Here is a 23,980-nt window from a genome sequence, read left to right on the forward strand (position 1 = left end):
GCGGGTCACCAGACAGATCCTCTTGCAGGATTTGGCCCGAATCAACCACTCATCTAAATATGGGTGTACTAGGATCCCATCCTCATTTTCGCCGCCACCACCACCATAATCTTGGAAAAAGTTCTGGGAGTGGTGGTTAGTCCAAAAGGCAGTGCCTGAAACTGATAATGGCACCCCAACACCGCAAAATGCAAAAAACATTGGTGCTCCAATTGGATAGGAATATGGAGGTAAGCTTTGGACAGATCCGAGGAAGTCAGAAATTCCCCTGACAGCACGGCCATTATCATGGAGTGTAATGTTTTCATGTGAAAATGAGTCGCCTGAAAAGGATGGTTGACCTCTGAGATCCAGGATGGGACTAAAGGAGCCCTCCTTCTTAGGCACAACAAAATAAATGGAATAACGACCCATATTTTCTTGAGACGCAAGTAATAGATCCACAGCCCTCAGACTGAGGAGGAGCCTTGACAGCATACACTCTACCGCCTGCTTCTTCTGCAGGGAGACACCATGAACACATCCCGAGGAACACTGCGAAATTCCAGTGCATATCCTTTTCGTATCACTTCCAGGACCTACTGATCCAATGTGATCTTGATCACCTCTGATAAAAGAGGCGTCCCCCTATCTCTTGTTCTTGGGGATGGGTTGGCAAACTTTCACTGGGAGGCTGCACTGCCCGAACCCCCACCTCGCCTGGGCTGTCTGGGACAAAAGGAATAAGACCTGCAAAAGGCAGAGTCCTCAGAAAGGTCGTCCCTCTGTAGGGACGGAACCTCAGATAACCTCATACCAAAGGGGTGTGGCAAGTACTTCTTGTCCTCCAGCAACTGAGGAACCAGAGATTCGCCCCACTTACTGACCAGCTTCTCCATCTCGATTCCAAACAAGAGCAAGCCTTTAAAAGGCAATTTTTTAAGGTTAGCCTTGGAGGTCGCATCGGCCGACCAATTCCTCAGCCATAACTGGCATCTGACCGCTATTACCGAAGCCACTCCTCTGGCAGAGGTGTGGACCAAATCGCAGCCCACATCTTCTATGAAGGTGGTGGTGGGTTCCATAACTTCCCTGGAAATCACTCCAGAGTCATCAAACTCCTGAGAGAAAAACAATCAAGAGCGAGCCACCAGGGAACAACAGGAAACTATCTGCAAAGTCATAGCCACTGCTTCAAATGCTTGCTTAAGGATGGCCTCAATTCTCCTATCATGCACATCCTTCAAAGCTGCTCCTCCCTCCATAGGGATAGTAGTCTGTTTAGAGATGGCACAGACAAGCGCATCCACTTTCGGGAAATGGAGACGCTCTTTTGCCACTGGATCCAGTGGGTACAGGCTTTCCAATGTCAGACCCCTTTTAAAATTTGCCTCTGGGGCATCCCATTCAAGATCAATCAATTCTTGAATGGCCTCCATAACTGGGAAAATACAAGAGGCTTTACCAAAGAAACCAAAATGGGATTTTTCTTTGGCTCAGACATGGAATCTGCTCCAGGAATTCCCAGCATTTTCAATGTCTGGGAAATCAGGCTGGCAATTTATCTCTATGAAAGAACAGCAACATAGTCCTTTATGGTTCTAATCCTGGAGGAATTTCTCCATCCTCCAGAGAGTCAGAATTAACCTCATCATCAGTGCCCTCTGGATTCTTGTCAGGAACACCTGCAGCTTGAGGAGTACTTCGGCGCTTAAACATGGTACCAGAAAAGGAAGAGGCTACTGCCTGAGTAACTGCTCTCACAGGACTGGATGGGGCTGAGGACTGTGCCTAAGAAAGGATTGCAATCCCTGAAAGAATTCTACCCAAGAAAAGGCAGAAGAATCCATGCCAAAACCAAGAGGCATGTGCGGTGCCACTGAGCTGCCATCCCCTGCTGAGGAACCATCAAGGGAATTCCAATATAAGGAGTTTCTCCTGGCACATCTTTATCCATAACCTGATCAGGCTGGGAAGAACCAGGTCTAGCAAAATCAGAGGAAGACAATTCTCCCTGAACCTCTAAACAGTGCTGGCACGAGTTAGAGGGCACACCAGGCTGAGACGTCCAAATATGACAGGCGGTGCATAAGGCCAAGCTCTTACACTTCATAGCTATAGGTGCCAATTTTTTTTTATATGGGCCCAAAAACTAGGTGTCAGCTATAGCGCCACAAACATACACCCAAGCCAACTCTCAACTAAGAGTCCAAAACTTGGACGCACACAGAGACCCACCTCTGAACAAACATCCTATAGAGGGCAGCCGGACACGTAGGCAAAAGATTGTTAAGACACTGTTGCAGCTTACCACTCAGCGGAAAAGCTTCAGAACGGGGCCTAGCCAAAAGAGACTGTTCAATCCACCAGGCCGCCCCCATCCCTGAATCTTCCTCGGAGCAGGACGAATGTCTGAATGGCGTGCTGAGTTCAGAGACCGGAGAAAGGGAATCTGCACTGCCTCTGTAATTTTTTTTTTTTAAACTTACCTGAGCTCAGCCCTTCCCGAGCTGGTCTCCGGCTGCTGGGGGAGATGGTATCTGCCATTACCGCCATACCTGACTTCCTGCACCCTCTGCCTTTAAGCTGTACAATCAGCTAAGTTTATGCCAGCTGAAAAACCAGCTACCGGATCAAAGCACACATCTGAGGGACCACGGAAATCACCTCAGGAATTCTCAACTGGAGGAGGGACTATTTGGTATCATCCCAGGAGAGTGGGGCAATCCTTTATTTTTAAAATTCTCCTTTTAAATTCTGAAGCAGTCCCCAGTAGGGAGATGCACGTCCACCTGGCAGGCTGATGTCACTGCAGGACTATATATACAGCGACCAAAGTTTGTTCCATCTCAATCAGTAGAGATGCATAATCCACTGGTCCAGAATCCATCTATCCACATGCTAGGAAATGAAACAATTTGATAGGGGTGACTAAACTTTTACACACAACTGTATATGTTCTTTTCAACTTTTAAGCGCTACACAAATTGGAAATCACAAAATTGTTAATGTTATCCACCTACTCTTGACTAAGGGAGGTAAATGAAGGCAGTGAGGCTCATCATTAATCACAATGTCAGTCTGGTTATTCAAGTTCCCAAATCAGACTCTCAATGACTACCACAACCTATGTTTACCCTTTTAACAAAGTGGTTTAAGTATATTTGTACAAAAGAATTTTAGGTAATGGCACTGAATGATTGGTTTTCAGAGGCAAGAACAAATGAGAAAGCTCTTGAGGAAACTATCTATATACAGTGCCAATAGCTATAACCAGAGTTTAGAGAGAAATGAAAATCTAAAGGATAGTCTTTACTTATACAACCTATTCTCTGATGGACCATTACTGAAATGCATAATCAATTTAATGAATAAAATAATAGAGTTTACAGGATGCAATCATTTTTTTCCATTAGGTTCCATCTTTATACTTTATTTTCTATTTTAAGAATTTTTCAAAATATTTAAGTTTTTTAAAATTCATTTGCACTAGTAACTCTACTACTCACTGAACCATGGTAACATTTGATTGTCCAGTCAGAAACTAATTTAATTCACATTTATAATGTTTAAATAGCATGACAAGCCTTTCAAGCTTAAAACTGCAAACATATCCAAAACTATCTTCCAAACTACAATGAATTATATACTAGTTTTGTAGTGTAAAACAGAAATTAGTATACTTGACACTTTACCAATGGAATGAAAAATGGATCTTTGAAGCTGAGACTGGCTGCAATTGTGAGCACTGGATCTAAACAGCAGAACAGAGCTCCAAAAAGAATCATTTTCCCAATGTGTGGCTCAACTGGCAATCGAGCCAAGTGGAAACCCAAGGGGGTTAATTGTTCTTGTCTATCCAGAGCATTCTGCAAGTAAAACAGAAACAGCACTTCCTAAATTACAGAAAATAAAGGTAACCATTTCCAAAATACTTAATTAAAATAGGCTGCTATCCCACAAACTAATTGGTATCAAGCACTAAAAACAAAATCGAAGTACAATACAAGAAATTTCCAGCGCATTGGCACAAAATATATTGAATAATCTCTAGGCCCCACCCCACAATACAGAAAATTAAACAAAATGCTGCTGAAAGTAGATCCTTCCAATAATAGGGACTTCTCCACTAACCCAGAGCCAGTGTAATTTCTTTTTTTTTTAACTCATCATCAGACAAGTTTACCAGAGGTAACTAGTCTGAGCCTTTTTAAGATTGTCTGCCAATGACAGTGTTGCAGATTTATAGAGTAACAAAGCTTCTATATCATCTGTCCTTTTATCACTATCAAAAACCTTTTCCATTTAGCCTCCTATTGCAATATACACTTCATAGCCCATTCTCTCATCACTATCTTGCTCTAATCAACATGTCAACATTTACAAGGGCTTAAAATGTTAAGATTACTTACCTGGTAATCTCCTTTTCCTTAGTGTATGCAGATGGACTCAAAACAAATGGGTATAGTGTGCTCGTGCTAGCAGTTGGAGACGGATCTGATGTCAGTACGGGTACATATACCCCCACAGGAAGTGAAGCAATTCAGTAATCTTCCTTGCAAAAGCTGTTATAACCATATGTGTACTGACCGATCGATTAATCAACAGGATTACCCTGACCAATTGATGGTAGCTGGAGACCGCCAGTGTTCTCAACCGGAAGGCGTCGACACCCGGCAGGGTGGAAGCCCTATCATAAGCATAACATGGCTTACCTTGAGTCAGCGAATCCCCATGTATATCGGCAGCCGGGCGGGATGCTGAGTCCATCTGCATACACTAAGGAAAAGGAGATTACCAGGTAAGTAATCTTAACATTTCCTAGCATGTAGCAGATGGACTCAAAACAAATGGGATGTACAAAAGCTACTCCTGGACTGGGTGGGAGGCTGCCCGAGGACCGTGTAGGATCGCCCTCGCAAATGCTGTCTCCTCCCTGGCTTGAACGTCCAGACCTGGAGAAGGTATGGAGGGAGGACCACGTCGCCGCTTTACATATCTCTGCAGGCGACAGCAGCTTAGCTTCTGCTCAAGAGGCCGATTGTGCTCTGGTAGAATGAGCCTTGACCTGTAGAGGTGGTGGTTTTCCTGCCTCTACGTAGGCTGCCTTGATAACTTCCTTAATTCAGCAGGCGATGGTCGGCCGTGAGGCCGCTTCCCCTTGCTTCTTCCCGCTGTGCAGGACGAACAGGTGGTCCCGTCTTTCGTACTGCTTCTGACATTTCCAGGTATCTGGACAGCAGTCTGCCAATGTCGAGATGACGTAGTATTCGACCTTCTTCCGATTTCTTCAAACCTTCCGTGGTAGGCAAGGATATGGTTTGGTTGAGGTGAAAGTGGGAGACCACTTTAGGTAAAAAGGAAGGAACTGTACGAAGATGGATAGCCTCTGGAGTGATTCTAAGAAATGGATCACGACAGGATAGTGCTTGTAGCTCTGAGATGCGGCGTGCTAAACACACAGCCAGCAAGAACACCATCTTCAAGGTTAACAAACGGAGAGACAGGCCTCGAAGGGGCCTGAAGGCTGATCCCGCTAGAAATTCCAATACTAGGTTAAGGTTCCACAAGGGCACTGGCCACTTCAGTGGCGGGCGAATGTGTTTAACTCCTTTCAGGAAGCGTGAAACGTCTGGGTGCTGGGCAATGGATTTGCCGTCACGTCTGGGACCGTAGCAAGACAGTGCTGCTACCTGTACCCTTGATGGAGCTGAGGGAGAGACCCCTCTGAAGTCCATCTTGTAGGAAGTCCAAAATGATAGGAATCTGTGCGGTATGTGAATTGGTGCTGTGAGAATCGCACCAGGCTCCAAAAATTCTCCAGATCCTGATATATGTTAGTGATGTGGAGAACTTGCGTGCTCGGAGGAGTGTATCTATCACCGGCTCTGAGTATCCTCTTTTCTTCAGTCTAGCCCTCTCAATGGCCAGACCGTAAGAGAGAATTGAGCTGGATCCTCGTGGAGAATGGGGCCTTGCCTTAGCAGGTCCCGGTATGGAGGCATAAGTAGAGGATTCCCTGCCAGTAGTCTTCTCATGTCTGCGTACCAGGGTCTTCTTGGCCAGTCCGGGGCCACTAGAAGAACTAGACCTCTGTGTCGCTGAATCCGGTGAACAATGGCGCCCAACAGGGGCCATGGAGGAAATGCGTATAGCAGGATCCCCTGAGGCCACGGCTGTACCAGGCCATCGATCCCCTGAGCTTGAGGATCCCGCCTGCGGCTGAAATATCTGGGAACTTGAGCATTGGTCCTGTCTGCTAATAGGTCCATGGCTGGCGTCCCCCAGTGATCCACAATTAACTGAAAGGCTGTGGGTGACAGCTGCCATTCTCCCGGGTTTAGGCGTTCTCTGCTGAGGAAGTCTGCCGCAGTAGTGTCCTTCCCGGCGATGTGTACGGCGGAGATGTCCTGAAGATTGGCTTCTGCCCAAATCATCAGGGTCGTTATTTCTAGGGACACTTGTTGGCTTCTGGTTCCGCCCTGTCGATTGATGTATGCCACTGTGGTGGCGTTGTCTGACATCACTCTGACCGCTCTGTTGTGAAGTCTGTGGGCAAAACGCAGGCATGCTAGCCTGACTGCCCGTGCCTCCAGTCGGTTGATATTCCACCTTGACTCTTCTCTGGTCCACCGCCCTTGAGCGGTGAGCTCCTCGCAGTGCGCTCCCCATCCGTTCAGGTTGGCATCTGTGGTGAGGTTGGGGAGGACATTCGTAACCCCCGGCTCAAGTGGCCGGGCTGTAACCATCAGCGTAGTTGCTTCCGCACTCTGGCCGGTAGAGGCAGGTGTATGATGTAGTCCTGTGATCGTGGACTCCATCGAGATAGAAGGGCGCGTTGCAATGGTCTCATATGAGCCCACGCCCATGGCACCACCTCCAGGGTGGATGCCATGAGGCCAAGGACTTGGAGATAATCTCGAGCTGTGGGCCGGCTGGCGCTCAGCAAGACCTGCAGATGAGTCCGGAGTTTTGACTTTCTCTTGGAGGTCAGGCTGACCTTGTCTTCTTGGGTGTCGAATTGGACCCCTAGGTATTCCAGCAACTGGGATGGCTGTAGGGAACTCTTCTTTATGTTGACTACCCATCCTAGGCTTTCCGGAAGAGCTATAACTCTGTTGGTTGCCCGGTGACTCTCTTCCAGTGACTTTGCCCTGATCAGCCAATCGTCCAGGTAGGGATGGACGAGGATTCCTTCCTTCCTGAGTGCCGCCGCCACTACAACTGTTACCTTGGTAAAGATCCGCGGCTCGGTGGCTAACCCGAAGGGTAAGGCCCAGAACTGGAAGTGCTGATTCAGGACTTTGAAGCGTAAATAGCGCTGATGATCCCGATGAATTGGGATATGCAGGTAGGCTTCTGACAGATCTAGGGAGGTGAGAAACTCCCCTGGCTGTACTGAATTCTTGACAGACCGTAGAGTTTCCATGCGAAAGCTGGGGACCCGTAGGTGTCGGTTTACTGACTTGAGGTCCAGGATGGGCCTGAAGGTGCCCTCCTCCTTGGGTACTATGAAATAAATGGAATAATGCCCAGAATGTACCTCTTCCGCAGGTACTGGGATTATGGCTTTTAGGGCCAGGAGCCTCTGTAAGGTCACTTCTAGTGCCACTGCCTTGAGTGGCGAACAAGGAGATTCCACAAACTTGTTCGGCGGAAGCTGAAAGAAATCCAGGTAATATCCTTCCCGGATGATGGCGAGTACCCACTGGTCCGAAGTGATCTCGACCCACCTGCGGTAGAAGAGGGTTAGCCTGCCCCCTATGGCTGCTACCCTCGGATGGGTCGGCTGATTGTCATTGTGGGTTACGGCCGGGGCCAGAACCCGGGCCGGTTCTCTTCTTGGTGTGCTTAGCCCGAAAGGGCTGATTCCTGGCCTGAGAATGAGGTGCTTGATAGCGAGACCTGTAAGGGTTGAAGCGCTGCGAGTTTCTACCTCTGGATGGTCTAGAAACAGAACGCTGGTTCCTCCTTGACCTGTCTTCTGGTAGACGGGGTAACTGAGAAGAACCCCATTTAGTAGCCCAATTCTCAAGGTCGCTGCCGAACAGTAGGGAACTCTTAAAGGGCATTCTTGTGAGTCGAGTCTTGGAGGACGAGTCGGCCGCCCAATTGCGTAGCCAAAGCTGTCTTCTGGCTGCCACTGAGGAGGACACTCCCTTGGCTGCTGTACGGACGAGGTCGGAGGCTGCGTCTGTGAGAAATGCGAGAGCCGATTCCATGTCTTCTCCCAGGGTGTTATTTCTTGCCTGTGATAAACAGGAGCGCGTCACCACTGTGCAGCAAGTCGCGATTCGAAGGGACATGGCTGCTACCTCAAAGGCTTGTTTCAGAATGGTGTCCATGCGTCGGTCATGCGCATCCTTGAGAGCCGCTCCCCCCTCCACCGGAATGGTGGTGTGTTTCACAATTGCGTTAATTATGGCGTCTACCCTGGGGCACGCCAGCAGTTCCTTGGCTGTTGGATCTAGAGGGTACATTTATTTATTTTTAGATTTTTATATACCGGTGTTCCTGTATTAAAATACAGATCACATCGGTTTACATTGAAACATAAAAATTACGCCAAGAGGCGGTACATATAACAAGGTTATAGAACTTGGAAAACATGGAAAACAGGTTCGAAAAATAACATTGAGAAAATTGTATAGTCTCTTTGAGAAACCAAATCATAAAATAAGGCGTAATTGTCTAATATAAATGTGATCTGCAGAAGGGATTGCGATGGTGAGAAAATCTTGATAGCTGGAGGTAAAAAATAATCAAAGTTCTGGAAAAGCTTGGCTAAAGAGCCAGGTTTTAATTTTCTTTTTGAAGGAAGCGAAGCAGATCTCAAGGCGGATGTCTGGCGGGAGCATGTTCCATTGGACGGGTCCTGCTAAAGAGATGGTACGTTTCTGATGTAAGGATATTGTTGAAGGAACATAGAGTGTGCCTTTATAAGCTCCTCTGATAGGTCTAGATGAAGAGTGAAAACGAAGTTGGGTACTTAAGTGGAGTGGGGATATGTTGTAAATAGATTTATGAATTGCTGTGTATACTTTATAGAGAATCCTTTGCTTAATAGGCAGCCAGTGGAGGAGTTTTAGTATGGGGGTTATATGGTCTCTTTTATTTGTATTGGTAAGGATTCTAGCTGCAGAGTTTTGAATCATCTGGAGGGGTTTGATGGATGAGGTAGGGAGACCAAAAAGGAGCGAGTTGCAATAATCGATTTTTGTTAGAATAATGGCTTGTAGAACCATCCGAAAATCATTGAAGTGGAGAAGTGGTTTCAATTTTGCCAGACAATTTTGCCAGACAATTTTGCCAGACAAGGCCCGACCCCCTTTGAAGGAGGCCTCCGGTGCCTTCCATTCCAGCTCGATTAGCTGCTGTGCTGCTTGTAGGAGGGGAAAGTGGTGAGCCGTTTGGCACAGGCCCTCTAGCAGAGGGTTCTGTACAGGGACCCTTGGGGGGTCCTGGCCTGGAATGGCCAGCTCCGATAAGCATTGTGAGACCAGGCCCAGCAGATCTTCTCTCTGAAAGAAGCGTCTCATGGTCCGATATGGTTCTATCTCCGAGGGAAGTTCAGTCTCCTCGGGGGGCTCCTCACTTACCTGGGAGTAATCCGAATCCCCATGATTGGGGCTGTTGGGTGGTGAATGGCTGCGCCTAGGTCTCGAGGGCCAGGGACCGGATCAACCGGGACGGAAAGACCCATCCAAGGAGCAGACTGCATCTGGACAAAGGCGTGAATACCCTTAAATAATTCCACCCAGGAAAGCGAAGCCAGATCTGGCTGCAGGGGTACCAGGTCTCTCAGATTCCCTGGCTGCTCGCTGCGGCCTGCTAAGTCTGGAGTGTTCTCTAAGGAACCGCTGGGCTGGGACCGGTCCTGTCCTGGAACCGCCATGGCTTCCTCACATTGGGCACATAGGAAGTCTGCTTCCTCGCTCAGTGTGGCTCTAAGATTGCATGCTGAGCAGAGGCTTAGAGCATTCATGCCTGATTCTGGGGGTGCCAGCTCTGCAGACGCAGAGTCCTTCTTATGCTCCATTTGCCTCAAATGTGGTGTCGTCCTACGATGTGCGCCTAACACAGGCACGTAACAGCCTGCGCCTATGAACGGGCGTCTTATATAAACGTGCGCCTATGAACGGGCGTCTTATATAAACGTGCGCCTATGAACGGGCGTCTTATATAAACGTGCGCCTATGAACGGGGCGTCTTATAAATGTGTGCCTATAGCGGGCGTCTTATAAATGTGCACCTATAATTGGGCGTCTTAGCATATGTGCGCGTATCCTAGTAGCGTGTGCTCACAACGTGCGCCTATCGCGTGCGCTCACAACGTGCGCCTATCGCGTGCGCTCACAACGTGCGCCTATCGTGTGCGCTCACAACGTGCGTTTAGCAAGCACAAGCACTTAATTAGAAAAGAGAAGTAGGCAGGCAAAAAATGGCGACCTCCCAGGCGGGCGGCCTTGTAGGCAGGCCCAATTAGTCCACACTTCCTCGGAGACCAAGTAAAGATGTATGCCTTACCTTGTCTTCGGCGCTTCCCGGCTGCGACCCGGGCGGTCTCCGGCTGCGGGGGGAAAAGGGAAATACCTTCACCGCCGCGCTTAAGGAAGTGCACCCGCTGCCTCTAGGCCGCGCCCGAACCGCTCGGGGGCCAAGTCCACGCCGGGACCGAGGCTGCCTCTAGGCCGCGCCCGAACCGCTCGGGGGCCAAGCCGCGCCCGAGCCCTTCTCACTCGGGGGCTGGGTCCCTGCCGCGAACCGGCCACCGGACCGAGGCTCCTACCTCCGAGGGACCACGGAAGTCAGCTCGGGAAACTCAACTGGGTGAGTGACCGCCTGGTATCACCACAGGAGTGCGGGGCTCGTCTTCAGTAGATTTCTTCTAAGAATTTAGTCGATAGAATTTGAAAAACACGCTCAGCGAGCGTGGGTAGCTCCAAACTGCTTTGGAGACGGAAATTACTGAATTGCTTCACTTCCTGAGGGGGTATATGTACCCGTGCTGACGTCAGATCCGTCTCCAACTGCTAGCACGAGCACACTATACCCATTTGTTTTGAGTCCATCTGCTACACGCTAGGAAATACATTGTTATGGTTTACCTTATTAATATTGCACCACAGTACTAGCTCCAGGCTATAGGACCTAGATCATTTTCACTCTGAGCATGTCATGTGCAGAGTTCTACTAGTCATACTGGTCCTGGAGAAAAATGGATTCATTGCAGGTTGTGATATTTACTGGATCAGAATCACCCTAATTTTTCAGTTAATTTATATAAAGAAATCTGTGTTTTCCTTTTTCTCAGAGGAGGTAGACTGTTTTATAGATCTAGATTCTGGGCCTGTAAATGACGGATGTTTCCGAAGTTAAACTGCATGCTACCTCAGGATACACACTGGGGTGTGTACATGTAAAAGCATAACATAGTAATCCATGGGAACTGATCAATGAATACTTGTATCGTATTATAAGAGACTCAAATGAAGTATTTATTTATTTTATCAATTTGCCCCTGCCTTTGAAAGTTTAAAAAAAATCCCTCCCACAAATTTCAATGCATGTTAGATAATTACCAGATTTGCTGATCTCTATTTATACTGCATAACATCTTGTCCTCATAACTGACACTTCTCCAATAAAAGGCTATATAGATGCTCCCAATCACACTACCCTAGCTGTTAAATAAAGTCTAATTTGGAATATAGTTCCTGGTAATTAAGGGTCTCTAGGCTTATCAGAATAATAAGCTGAAAATATCAGGCTAAGTTTTCATGTTTTCTTTATTAATTTCACTAGGTTTAGGGCCAGTTTGGTTGTGCACTGCCATAAGGACCACCCAGGTTTGATTCTGAAGCCAAGGCCTCCACTTACCAGGCCAGCCAGAGATGCTGTGAAGGCAGTGTTCACAGCCCTGGGGGAAGGGAGTTCTAGTCATCGTGCAACAGCAACATCCAGAGGTGGGTTTTAGGGCCCATGATTACAGGGTTCCAGAAACTTCCTACTGCATGCACCTTGGCTGAGAACAGTTGCTACAATGACTGGGTTTTGTGAGCTCATGGGGTGGGGGAGCGCATAAAACAGGAGAAAAAAATCAAGGCACTTGGCAAATGAAGTTTAAGGTGCTGGATCTTGACCCCGATCCCAATTGAGCTGGAAGCCCAAATAGACAGGAGGAAACCGCGGAGTCCAAACACACATCATCATTATTACTCATATTTCCTCATCATTATTACCTATTATCACAGCCAATAATGCCAAATTCAACAGTTTAAGCACCATTACCTTCTGCAAGACTCTTCAATTTTAATCAAGTTTAAATTAAATACTGTTAACAGTATAAAAATACATTTCAGATGCAGACCTCTTTCTAGCACATGAAACAAATTTGAGTTTACCAGTTCTATTAAGTGTTTGATGGCCAATTCAATAGCTTGTTGGGATGGTGGATCCATTAAACATCTTAGGAAAGCAGCAATTCTACCAAGTTTCAAAATCTGAAACAAGACAATGCAATGTATATAGTCAAAGATGTATATAAAAATACAACAGTCCCACACTCCCATCATATACTGGCCGTCTCAAAGGCCTACTAGTACATCCACTTCAGGAAAATGTATGTTTCCCGCTTCTTGGGAGATAAGGGGAGACAGTCTAGCTTTTTTTTTTTTGGTGAGTAAACCTCTTTAAAATGGCTTCAGGAGAATTCCATTCTAAAATAGACTGTTCTGAGCAACAGAACATCCTCGCTAGCTTCTGAACACTAATCAAAATGGGATCTGCTGATGTCTTGGGACTTTACTCCATTCTTCCCTTCTGAATTTTTTTGTACCTGCAATGAATGGGAAATTAAGAACAGCAGTTCTTCATGAAACAGTCTGACCATAGCACTGCAGTCTTTCCCTTCAGGAGACACTCCATATCCTTCAACTTTCCCCTACTTGTACTCACCTTTAAGCCACTTAGGTTCAGGGAGAATCACTGACTTAAGAGAATGAGGACAAAAAAAAATCCTCTAACAACTGAAATCTCAGGGTTTCCCCCCTGGGAAAGTGAAATGCCAGGGTAAGGAATCAAAAGTGTACTCTGTCCCAAAGAGAACACCTGTTGCAGACATCTTAAAAGATCAAAGAAAATGCTGACAGGCTGCAGAGATAGAGTTGCTTAACTGTAACAGGTGTTCTCCCAGGACAGCAGGATGTAGTCCTCACATGTAGGTGAAGGAGCCCTATCACGGAAAAATATTCTGTCAAAGTTTCTAGAACTTTTGACTGGCACACTGAGCATGCTCAGCATGCCATAATCTCTGTAGCCACAGGGGTCTGCCTTCAGTCTCTTTTGTAGCAAAAGGTGCGAGCGAAAAAATAAAAAATAAAACGTTTCGGACCCAACTCCGCGGGGTGGTGGGTGGGTTTTCTGAGGACTACATCCTGTTGTCCGGGAAGAACACTGGTTACAGGTAAGCAACTCTGCTTTCTCCCAGAACAAGCAGGATGGTAGTCCTCACATGTGGGTGATTAGCAAGCTACAGGCTGACATATTTGTTTGGCCCAACAGCGTACAACTTGTGCAACAGGCACAACTGGTGTACTGTTGGTAAAAATGAGGCAGCCTGAAAATCACAGATTGGAAGTGGAAGGAGGTGGGATTATACTGGAAATAAGTTCTTCAAGATGGATTGGCCGATGCAGAGTCTTGACGTCCTTCCTTGTCTAAGCAGTAATGTGCTGCAAATGTGTGAAGAGAGCTCCATGTTGCAGCTTTGCAGATCTCAGCAATTCGTACTGAACGATAGTGTGCTAGTGAGGTTGCCATGGCTCTTACCGAATGTGCCTTCACTCGTCCCTGGAAAGGAAGGCCTGCCTTTTCATAGCAGAATTCGATACAGTCTGCTAGCCAGTTGGAGAGAGTTTGTTTGCCCACTGCAAATCCTGGTTTGTTTTTGTCAAAAGAAACAAAGGGCTGGGTGGATTTCCTATGGACTACAGTGCGGTCTAGGTAAAATGCAAGTGCACGTTTACAGTCCAAGGTGTGTAAAACTCTCTTGCCTTGGTGAGAGTGAGGCCTTGGGAAAAATGTGGGCAAGACCATAGACTGATTCAAGTGGAAGTCAGTAACCACCTTGAGAAGGAATTTAGGGTGAGTAAGGAGGACCACTCAGTCATGTAGGAACCTGGTATAGGGTGAGTATGTGACAAGTCATGGGACAGGTGGCGATGTCCTTTTGTGGACTGCAAACTGGCTAAAAGACAGGAAACAGAGTAGGATTAAATGGACAATTTTCTCAGTGGAAGGGAGTGGGCAGTGGAGTGCCTTAGGGATCTGTATTGGGACCCTTACTTTTCAATATATTTATAAATGATCTGGAAAGAAATATGACGAGTGAGAATCAAATTTGCAGATGATACAAAATTGTTCAGAGTAGTTAAATCACAAGCAGATTGTGATAAATTGCAGGAAGACCTTGTGAGACTGGAAAATTGGGCATCAAAATGGCAAATTAAATTTAATGTGGATAAGTGCAAGGTGATGTATACAGGGAAAAATAACCCATCCTATAGTTACACAATGTTAGGTTCCATATTAGGTGCTACAACCCAAGAAAGAGATCTAGGCGTAATAGTGGATAACACATTGAAATCGTCGGTTCAGTGTGCTGCGGCAGTCAAAAAAGCAAACAATGTTGGGAATTATTAGAAAGGGAATGTTGAATAAAACGGAAAAATGTCATAATGCCTCTATATCGTTCCATGGTGAGACCGCACCTTGAATACTGTGTACAATTCTGGTCGCCGCATCTCAAAAAAGATATAATTGCGATGGAGAAGATACAGAGAAGGGCTACCAAAATTATAAGGGGAATGGAACAGCTCCCCTATGAGGAAAGACTAAAGAGGTTAGGACTTTTCAGCTTAGAGAAGAGACGGCTGAGGGGGGATATGATAGAGGTGTTTAAAATCATGAGAGGTCTAGAACAGGTAGATGTGAATCGGATAATAGAAAGACTAGGGGGCACTCCATGAAGTTAGCATGTGGCACATTTAAAACTAATCGGAGAAAGTTCTTTTTTACTCAACGCACAATTAAACTGTGGAATTTGTTGCCAGAGGATGTGGTTAGTGCAGTTAGTATTGCTGTGTTTAAAAAAGGATTGGATACGTTCTTGGAGAAGTCCATTACCTGCTATTAATTAAGTTGACTTAGAAAATAGCCACTGCTATTACTAGCAACTAACATGGAATAGACTTAGTTTTTGGGTACTTGCCAGGTTCTTATGGCCTGGATTGGCCACTGTTGGCAACAGGATGCTGGGCTTGATGGACCCTTGGTCTGACCCAGTATGGCATGTTCTTATGTTCTTAAGTGCTTGTAACTCACTAACCCTTCAAGCGGATGTAATGGCTACTAGGAAGAGAACTTTCCAAGTAAGAAATTTAACATTGCAGGAGTGCAAAGGCTCAAATGGGGAGCGAATGAGCCTTGTAAGTACTAGATTTAGGTCCCATTCAGTGACTGGTGGCCGTAGAGGGGGCTTGAGTTGTAGTAGGCCACTCATAAACCTACTCACAAGGGGTTGCGCTGTTACCGGGGCATTCCCTACTCCTAAGCAGAGATGGCACTCAGGTGTACCCTCACCGAAGAAGTCTGGAGACCAGAGTCTGAAAGGTGCCAGAGATAGTCTAACAGAGATGGAGTGGGGCAGGAAAAAAGGATTGAGACCTTTTTGCGTGCACCATATGGCAAATCTATTCCACTTAGAACGATAGGATTTTTGTCTGGAAGGCTTTCGTGAGACTACAAGCACTTGAGAGACATCAGTTGAAAGATTGAGAAGTTGCAGGATCAATCTTTCAACATCCAGGCTGTGAGGGATAGGGTCTGAAGGTTCAGATGGCATAATATGCCTTGGTTTTGAGTTATGAGAGTGGGTGCTGTGTCCAGGCGAATGGGTTCTCTGATCGAGAAGTCGAGAAGCATGGGAAACCACACTTGTCGAGGCCAGTACGGGGCTATGAGTATCATTGACCCTTTGTCCTGTTGTAGCTTCACGAGAGTTTTGGCTATCAGCGGTATCGGGGGATACGCGTATAGGAGAGGCCTATGTTCCAGGGACGAGCGAAGGAGTCCAAGGATAACTTGTTTTGTTGCCTGTGCAGGGAGCAGAATCTGTCCACTTTGTGATTCAGTTTGGATGCAAAGAAGTCTATTGTTGGTTGACCCCAGCGTTGGAAGATTCTAGTCGTTACCATAGGATCCAGAGACCACTTGTGGGCTGAGGCAATCTGCTACTATGTTCTGTATACCTGCCAGATAAGTGGCCCAGGCCCAGATCTGGGTGGCTTCTTGGCAGAGGAGATAAGAGCCTGTGCCGCCCTGCTTGTTCAAGTACCACATTGCAACTTTGTTATCTGTTTGTATGAGAACAGTCTTGTGTGAAAGGCAGTCCTTGAATGCATATAGAGAATAACCTATAGCTTGAAGCTCTAGGAAGTTGATCTGAAACATTGCTTCGAGCTGTGTCCAAGTACTGTGAGTTTTTAGGTTGTTCACATGAGCTCCCCAACCCAAGTTGGATGCGTTTGTGGTTAACATCACTTGTGGAATTGGTTGCTGGAAGGGTAGACCTGTCAGCAAGTTGGCTTTGTTTGTCCACCAGAGAAACTATAAACGTAGCTGGTGGGTTACTTGAATCCGGGATGAAAGAGGTTGAGTGGCTGGGAGTCACTGAGATTTCAAAGTCCATTGAGTGATTCTCATGGCCAGTCTGGCCATAGGAGTGACATGGACCGTGGAAGCCATATGGCTCAGTAAGGTTAGGAATTGATGGACTGAGGCTGTTTTCTTTGTGCGCAGAGACGTAAGCTAGTCTGCAGTGTGTGTCTGCGCGGTCGCTGGGCAGGAAGGCCTTTGTGACTGAGGTATCCAAATCTGCTCCGATAAAAGTAAGGAGGTGAGATGGAGTCAGGTGGGATTTGTGGTAGTTGATGAGAAATCCCAACGAGTTTAGCAGATTGATAGTGAGCTTGAGAGCGTCGTGAGCTCCTTGTTTGGAATGGCTTTTGATTAGCCAGTTGTCTAGATAAGGGAAGACGTGTATGCTTTTTTTGCGTAGATGGGCCGCAGCCACTGCTAGGCACTTTGTAAAGACACGGGGGTGCCAAGGCCAGTCCAAAAATCAGAACCGGTACTGATAATGTTGATGTCTCACCAGGAAACGCAGGTTTTTGTGGTGATGTGGGAATAGTGGAATGTGAGCGTAGCATCCTGAAGATCCAGACAACAGAGCCAATCTCCTTTCTACAGAAGGGGAAGCAGGGACACCATCCTGAATTTTTCTTTTTGTAGAAATTTGTTGAGATTGCGGAGGTCTAGGACGGGGTGAAGGCCGCCTGATTTCTTTGGAATGAGAAAATAGCGGGAGTAGAACTCTCTGCCCTGCTGTGCCCGGGGAACGTGTTCCACAGCCCTGGCACCCAGAAGAGTGGAAAGTTCTGACTCTAGAAGGAGTGTGTGATCTCTTTGCATCCACAGTGGACTGGGCAGTGAATCTCTGGGTATCATGAGGAAGTTTAGATGGTATCCCTGGGTTATGATGGATATAACCCATTGGTCTGTGGTAATGTTGAGCCTGTTGGTTATGAAATGGTGAATTCAACCTCCTACTGGCAAATCTGGTGTTGGATTTGTGAAGTGGCTGCTGTTCTCTGGATAGATTTCAAAATCCAGAAGCTAGGCCTGTTTGCAGTGGTGGCTGAGGCCTGGATGAGCAGGCCTCTGAGATTGCTTGGTTGTCCTCACGCGAGATGTAGGTGGGTAATATCTGCGTGGGCGATAGAATGGTTTTCTAGGGTCCCTTCTCGTGGGTCTTCTTGCAGAAGGGCCCTCGGTAGTAATCATGGACAATTGACGCAGGGTCTCGTTATGGTTTTTCAGTTGAGCCACTGCGTCTTGTATCTTGTCGCCGAATAGGTTGTCACTGGTACATAGCAAATCAACGAGTTTGTCTTGGACTTCAGGTCTCAAGTCAGATGCTTTCAGCCAAGCCCACCTCCTGGCGCTGATTCCCATTGCCAACAAGCGAGAAGCGGTTTCAAAGGAGTCGTAAGCAGCCCGAACCTGTTTCCCAACCTCAAGGCCATCTGTAGTATGGCGTTGAGACTATCGTGACGTTGGGGAAGAGAGTCAGCTATTCCCTGAACCTGCTTCCAGAGATTTCTTTGATTTTGTGTCATGTAAAGTTGATATGCAACTATGCGTGACACTAGCATAGAGCCCTGAAACATTTTGTGACCCAAAATGTCCAAGAATTTTTGGTCTTTGCCAGGAGGTGTTGAAGAATAAGGGCCCAGACGCCTGGCCTTTTTCTGTGCGGATTCAACTACCACTGACTGATGGGGTAGTTGAGGCCTTTGAAATCCAGGAATATGTTGGACTAGAGAAGTGGCATCTGTCTTCTTAGTCACTGGTTGAACAATACAAGGATGCTCCCAAAGACAATGCTGGAGATCCACGAGCACCTCGTGGATCGGGATAGCCATAACTTCCTTTGGAGCAACAACAAATTGGAGAACTTCCAATGTTTTATGGCTTGTGTCCTCTTCTGTAATCAGGTCAAAGGGAATAGTCTCTGACATTTCCTTTACAAAATTTGCAAAGGAGAGGTCTTCTGGGGGAGATTTTCTCCTTTCTACCAGAGGAGATGGTTCTGATAAGATGTCCTCCATGGATGTGTCGGTGTCAACATCTTTCCATGTGTCAGAAAAGGTCTCTAGGCGAGATCCTGAAGGAGGGAAGAAGGTTGGTACTGTAGGACGGGTTGGCACCGATGGATCCTTCGATGGCCTCGATGCAAGATGCGGTGGCACAGATGGGGATTTCGGCGGCACCGAAGGCATCGAGGGGAAACGTGGACATCTTGGTCCCGAGAGCCCCGACGGACCAGCATTGGTTCCAGCATCGGTGGAATCGGTGTTGAGAGGGGACTGGAGTCCGTGCCTTCGTCTTCCGAAGATGCCGGAATAGGTATTGGGGCCCTTCAGAGACTTTGCGGGTTGCTTTGGCATCGGTGGCCTAGGTTGTGTCGGAAGGGCACCGATGAGTGTATCCAGTTTGCTTAGCAGAGGCGTAAGCATCGATGGCTCCGTTGGTGTCGGTATGGGGGTCGACTTCAATGGCTGTCCCGGAGAGCATAGAGCTCTGCCTGGCGGATGAGACTGTCCAGTTCCTCCCTGAAAGCTGGTGTAGATATCGCAGCTACAGGAGGAGGCAGGCTAGGCGCTTTCTGGCATCTCCACAGGAATTTGTGGGGGCTTAGTACCCGGCACCGATATCGGTGGGGATCGCTTTGGTTTCTCGGGTGAAGAGGGGGTTGGAGGCTCCTCTACCCGCGTCTTCTTCGCACTCGGCTCGATAGTCATCAAAGTCGGTGCAGACTTGCGACGGTGTTTCCCTTGGTGTCAGTCCAGTCTTTCTCCGGCATCAAGGAAGACGATGCGGAGGCCTTAGATGGAGTCTGTGACTGATGGTCAACGCTGCCCTGGTGCTCCCGGCGAGGTTTGACAAGTTTCTTCGATGATCCTGCCAGTGACGACTGGATGGACGTCGATGGAGTCAATTTGATTTTAAAAAGGGACTCCATCTTGTTGAGGCGAGCCCGCCTACCCTTCGGGGACATCTGGGCACAACTGGGGCACTAAGAAATGTTGTGTGATGAGCCGAGGCACAGCACACGGACATCATGTGGGTCGGTAATAGGCATGATTCGGGGACACTCCGGGCATTTTCTAAAACCTTTTGCCATGATAGAAAAAGGGGGAGGCCCAAAAACGATCCATGGCCTGTGGACACCAAAAACAGGGGAGGCAGGAATCAACCGAAGGTGTAATTCACTCACCAAGCGAGGAAAACCGATGTCACGATGGGAGACCCGTGTGAGGGAAGTTTTTGGAGAAGTAAACTTCAAGTATTCCATGAGGAAAATATTGTGAGTAAAATCTCAGAGCTCCTAACCGCGAGGCAAACTGCAGCACGGAAAAAAAAAAGACTGAAGGGAGACCCCTGTGGCTACATGGATTATGGCATGCTAGATATGCTCAGTATGCCAGTCAAAAGTTCTAGAAACTTTGACAGAAATGTTTTTTCTGTGATAGGGCTCCATCTGCTGACGTCACCCACATATGAGGACTACCATCCTGCTTGTCCTGGGAGAACAGGTGTTCTCAGAGCACAGCAGGATGTTAATCCTCAAACATGGGTGACATCAAATGGAGCTGAGCATACCCAGCATGCCCTATACCACGTGGGATCCTTCTTCAATCTTGTAACATAGAATTTCAATAAAATAAAAAAAATAGGAGAAACCCAACTCCACAGGGAGGCGGGCAGGTTTCGTGAGGAAGAACATCCTGCTGTCCTTAGAGAATACCTGTTAAAGGTAAGAAGCTCTGTTTTCTTCCAAGTACAAGCAGGATAGTAGTCCTCATGCATGGGTGAAGCCCTAGCTACAGGCTGCTCCCCAACAAAAATGGGACCAGACACCTACCAGGTGCCAATGGGCACAAAAATGCTGTTGTTGGTAAAAAAAAAAAAAAAAAAAAGGGGGGTGGGGAGTCTGAACCCAAATAGGCCCTAGGTTGGGAGAGAGGGGTTCTACACCTCAAACAGGTTCCGGAGGACAGATGGCCGAACCTACTGTCACGTCAGCCATCCCTACCCAAACAGTAGTGGGATGGGAATGTGTGGAGAGAACCCCACGTCACAGCCTTGCAGACCTCCTCCAGGGGAACTGCTCACAAGTGGCCCACTGACGCTGCCATGGCTCTGACAGAATCGAGCCTTGACATGACCCCCAAGATGTAGTCCCGCCTGGCACACAAATGTGTGCTGCGTTAACATTCAAAGTGGGTGTGTCCAAACCAGAGAAATTACTTACCTGATAATTTTGTTTTCCTTAGTGTAGACAGATGGAACTCAGGACCAATGGGTTATGCTCCCCTGCCAGCAGATGGAAACTGAGTCAGAGTTCAAAGCTGATGTCACCCTACATACACCCCCTGCAGTTACCTCAGCCCTTCAGTATTCTCTTCAAAAGCCACTGTGGATCTACTAGTGAAAAAACTTGATTAAAAATAGATAACTGTAACTGTATTCAACCAAACACTGAACCCCAGTAAGAATATAGGTGCCCTGATCTGGGGGTCTAGATGAAGGCTTACCTGTAATTTCTTGTATTCGATAGCCACTCTATGGGCGACTTCTTGGCACAGTTCTTGGGCAGCCGAGGCTGGGATTCTGAGTTCATCTGTCTACACTAAGGAAAACAAAATTATCAGCTTAGTAATTTCTCCATTTTCTAGCATGTAGCCAGATGTACAAAGCTACTCCCGATTGGGGTGGGAGGCTGCCCGTGGTCCGGTTAACATTGCCTTAGCAAAGGCTGCATTTTCTTGGGCCTGTATGTCAAGGCAATAGAACCTGGAGAAGGTGTGCAAGGAGGACCATGTCACTGCTCAGCAGATGTTGACGGGAGACGGCAGTCTAACTTCCGCCAATGAGACTGCCTGAGCTCTAGTGGAATGAGCTTTAACCTGAGAAGGTAAAGGCTTTCCTGCCTCCACATAGGCTCCCATGACCACCTCCTTAATACAGCGAGCCATGGTAGCCCGCAAAGCTGGTTCACCCTTCTTCCTTCCACTGTGTAGGATAAACAGGCAGTCCTGTCTTTCAGACCATTTCTGAAACTTCCAGATACCACACTAAAAGTCTACTGTCATTCAAATGATAGAGGAGGCTGTATGCCTCCATGTCTTTTTGCTTATCCAAGGATGGCAACGAAATGGACTGATTCAAATGAAACAGACTACCTTGGGCAAGAAGGATGGAACGGTACGATGCTGTAACATTCCTGGAGTCATCCGGAGGAATGGTTCCCGACACGACAATGCCTGCAGTTCAGAGATGCGACGTACCGAACATATAGCCACCAGGAATACCGTTTTCAAGGTTAATAAATGCAAAGAAAGACTGTGCAGTGGTCGAAAGGAAGGCCCTGCCAAAAATTCAAATACTAGAATAAAATTCCACAAGGGAACCAGGCATCGTAGGGGTGGCTGAAGGTGCTTCACCCCTTTCAGAAAGCGGGCCATGTCTGGGTAAGCTGACAAGGAGGTTCCGTTCATCTTGCCCCTGAAACAGGAAAGAGCCTCTACCTGCACCTTCAAGGAGTTAAGGGCCAAACCTTTATTCAGGCCATCCTGTAAAAAATCCAGAATTAGTGGGATTTTGACCACCCGAAGGGGAACACCATGTTCCTCACACCAGGCCTCAAATAATCTGCAGACCTGCATATGCTAAGGACGTAGAGAACTTCCGAGCGTGGAGTAAGGTGGCAATTACCCCTGCAGAATATCTTTGCTTCATCAGGCGAGCCCTCTCAAAGGCCAGACCCATATGACAAAACAGAGTCGGATCCTCGTTGATGACCGGACCTTGTTGGAGCTGGTACCTGTGGGGAGGAAGGAATAGGGGGGTCTCCACCAGAAGCCTCCGCATGTTTGCATACCACCGGCATCTGGGCTAATCCAGAGCCACTAGAATGACTAATCCCCTGTGGCACTCAATCTTGCGAATGACCTTGCCCCAGCAGGGGCCATGGAGGGAAGGCGTACAGTAAGTCCTCCTCCGACCAGGTCTGAACAAGGGCTTTGATCCCCAGGGAATGTCTATCTCTTCTGCGTCTGAATAATGGAGACTTTTACATTGTGAGATGTGGCCAACAGGTTAATGGACTAGAGGCCCCAGCGATCTACCAGCAGCTGAAAGGCTTTGGCCGACAACACTCACTCTCCTGGATTCAAACTCTCCCTGCTTAGAAAGTCAGCTCTGATGTCTTTTCCTGCAATGTGGGAGGCTGAAATCATCTATAGATGTATTTCTGCCCATTCCATAAGGAGGTCTATCATCTGTCTCACTTGCTGGCTCTTGGTTCCACCCTGGCAGTTGATGTAGGCTACCGTCGTTGCATTGTCTGATGTCACGTGGACCACTCGATCCTGGAGTCTGTGGCTGAATTTGTGACACACCAATCTGACTGCCCGGGCTTCCAGGTGGTTGATGTTCCAGAGGGCCTCTTCACTGGTCCAATGTCTCTGGGCTGACAGCTCCTGACAGTGAGCTCCCCAGCTCCGGAGACTCACGTCTGTCGTGAGGACCAGCCAGTTCGGTGAGGTCAAGGGCACACCCCTGTTCCGATGACCTTCCTGCAGACACAACTGGAGCAGAGAGCACACGCCCATCGGCAAGTGGAGGCAAATCAAATAGTCTTGGGAATGTAGGTTCCAATATGACAGCAGTGAGCGTTGAAGTGGTTGCATGGGTGCCCTTATCCACAGTACCACTTGCAGGGTTGCCACCATCAAACCGAGAAATTGGAGATCGCTCCACACCATCGAGCATTATTAAGCTTATCAAGTGACGCACCTGGGACATCAACTTCCTTATCCACGTGGTTGGAAGGAAGACCTTGCCCTGCTTAGTGTCAAACCAGACTCACAGATATTTCAAGGACTAGAAAGGCTTAAGACTGCTCTTGTCCAGGTTTACTACCTATCCGAGTTCCTAAAGCAAGGAGGTTAACCTATTGGTCACCCAGAGACTCTCTTCCACTGTTTTGGCCCGAATCAACCAGTCATTCAAGTACGGGTGCATCAGGATCCCCTTTTTCTCAACGCTGCCGCTATGACCACCATAATCTTGGAAAACGTTGTGCAGTGGCTAGACCAACGGGCAGTGCCCGGAACTGATGGCGACTGCAAAGCGTAGGAAACTGTGTTCTTGATGGATTGGAATATGTAGGTAGGCCTCAAATAGGTTTAGGGAGGTTAAGAACTCTCCTGATTGTGCAGCCATTATCACGGAGCGTAACATTTCCATGCGGAAATGATTCACTCGTAGATGTTGGTTGAAACTCTTGAGGTCCAGGATAGGGCGAAAGGAA

The 23,980-nt window shown here is 47.5% G+C and overlaps 1 protein-coding gene across 3 annotated transcripts in view; it reads right to left on the reverse strand.

Annotated features, from left to right (window-relative positions):
- DHX36 (DEAH-box helicase 36) overlaps positions 1 to 23,980 on the reverse strand; it is a 518,365-nt gene that overhangs the window by 163,543 nt on the left and 330,842 nt on the right. For all 3 annotated transcript variants that reach the window (XM_029615334.1, XM_029615333.1, XM_029615335.1), the window contains 2 exons: positions 12,384 to 12,482; positions 3,675 to 3,848 (listed from right to left, as the gene is read on the reverse strand). In XM_029615334.1, the coding sequence (XP_029471194.1) occupies positions 3,675 to 3,848; positions 12,384 to 12,482 (273 nt within the window). The remainder of the gene's footprint in view (positions 1 to 3,674; positions 3,849 to 12,383; positions 12,483 to 23,980) is intronic.

Source organism: Rhinatrema bivittatum, chromosome 9, assembly GCF_901001135.1.
Source record: "Rhinatrema bivittatum chromosome 9, aRhiBiv1.1, whole genome shotgun sequence".
Lineage (NCBI taxonomy): Eukaryota > Metazoa > Chordata > Amphibia > Gymnophiona > Rhinatrematidae > Rhinatrema > Rhinatrema bivittatum.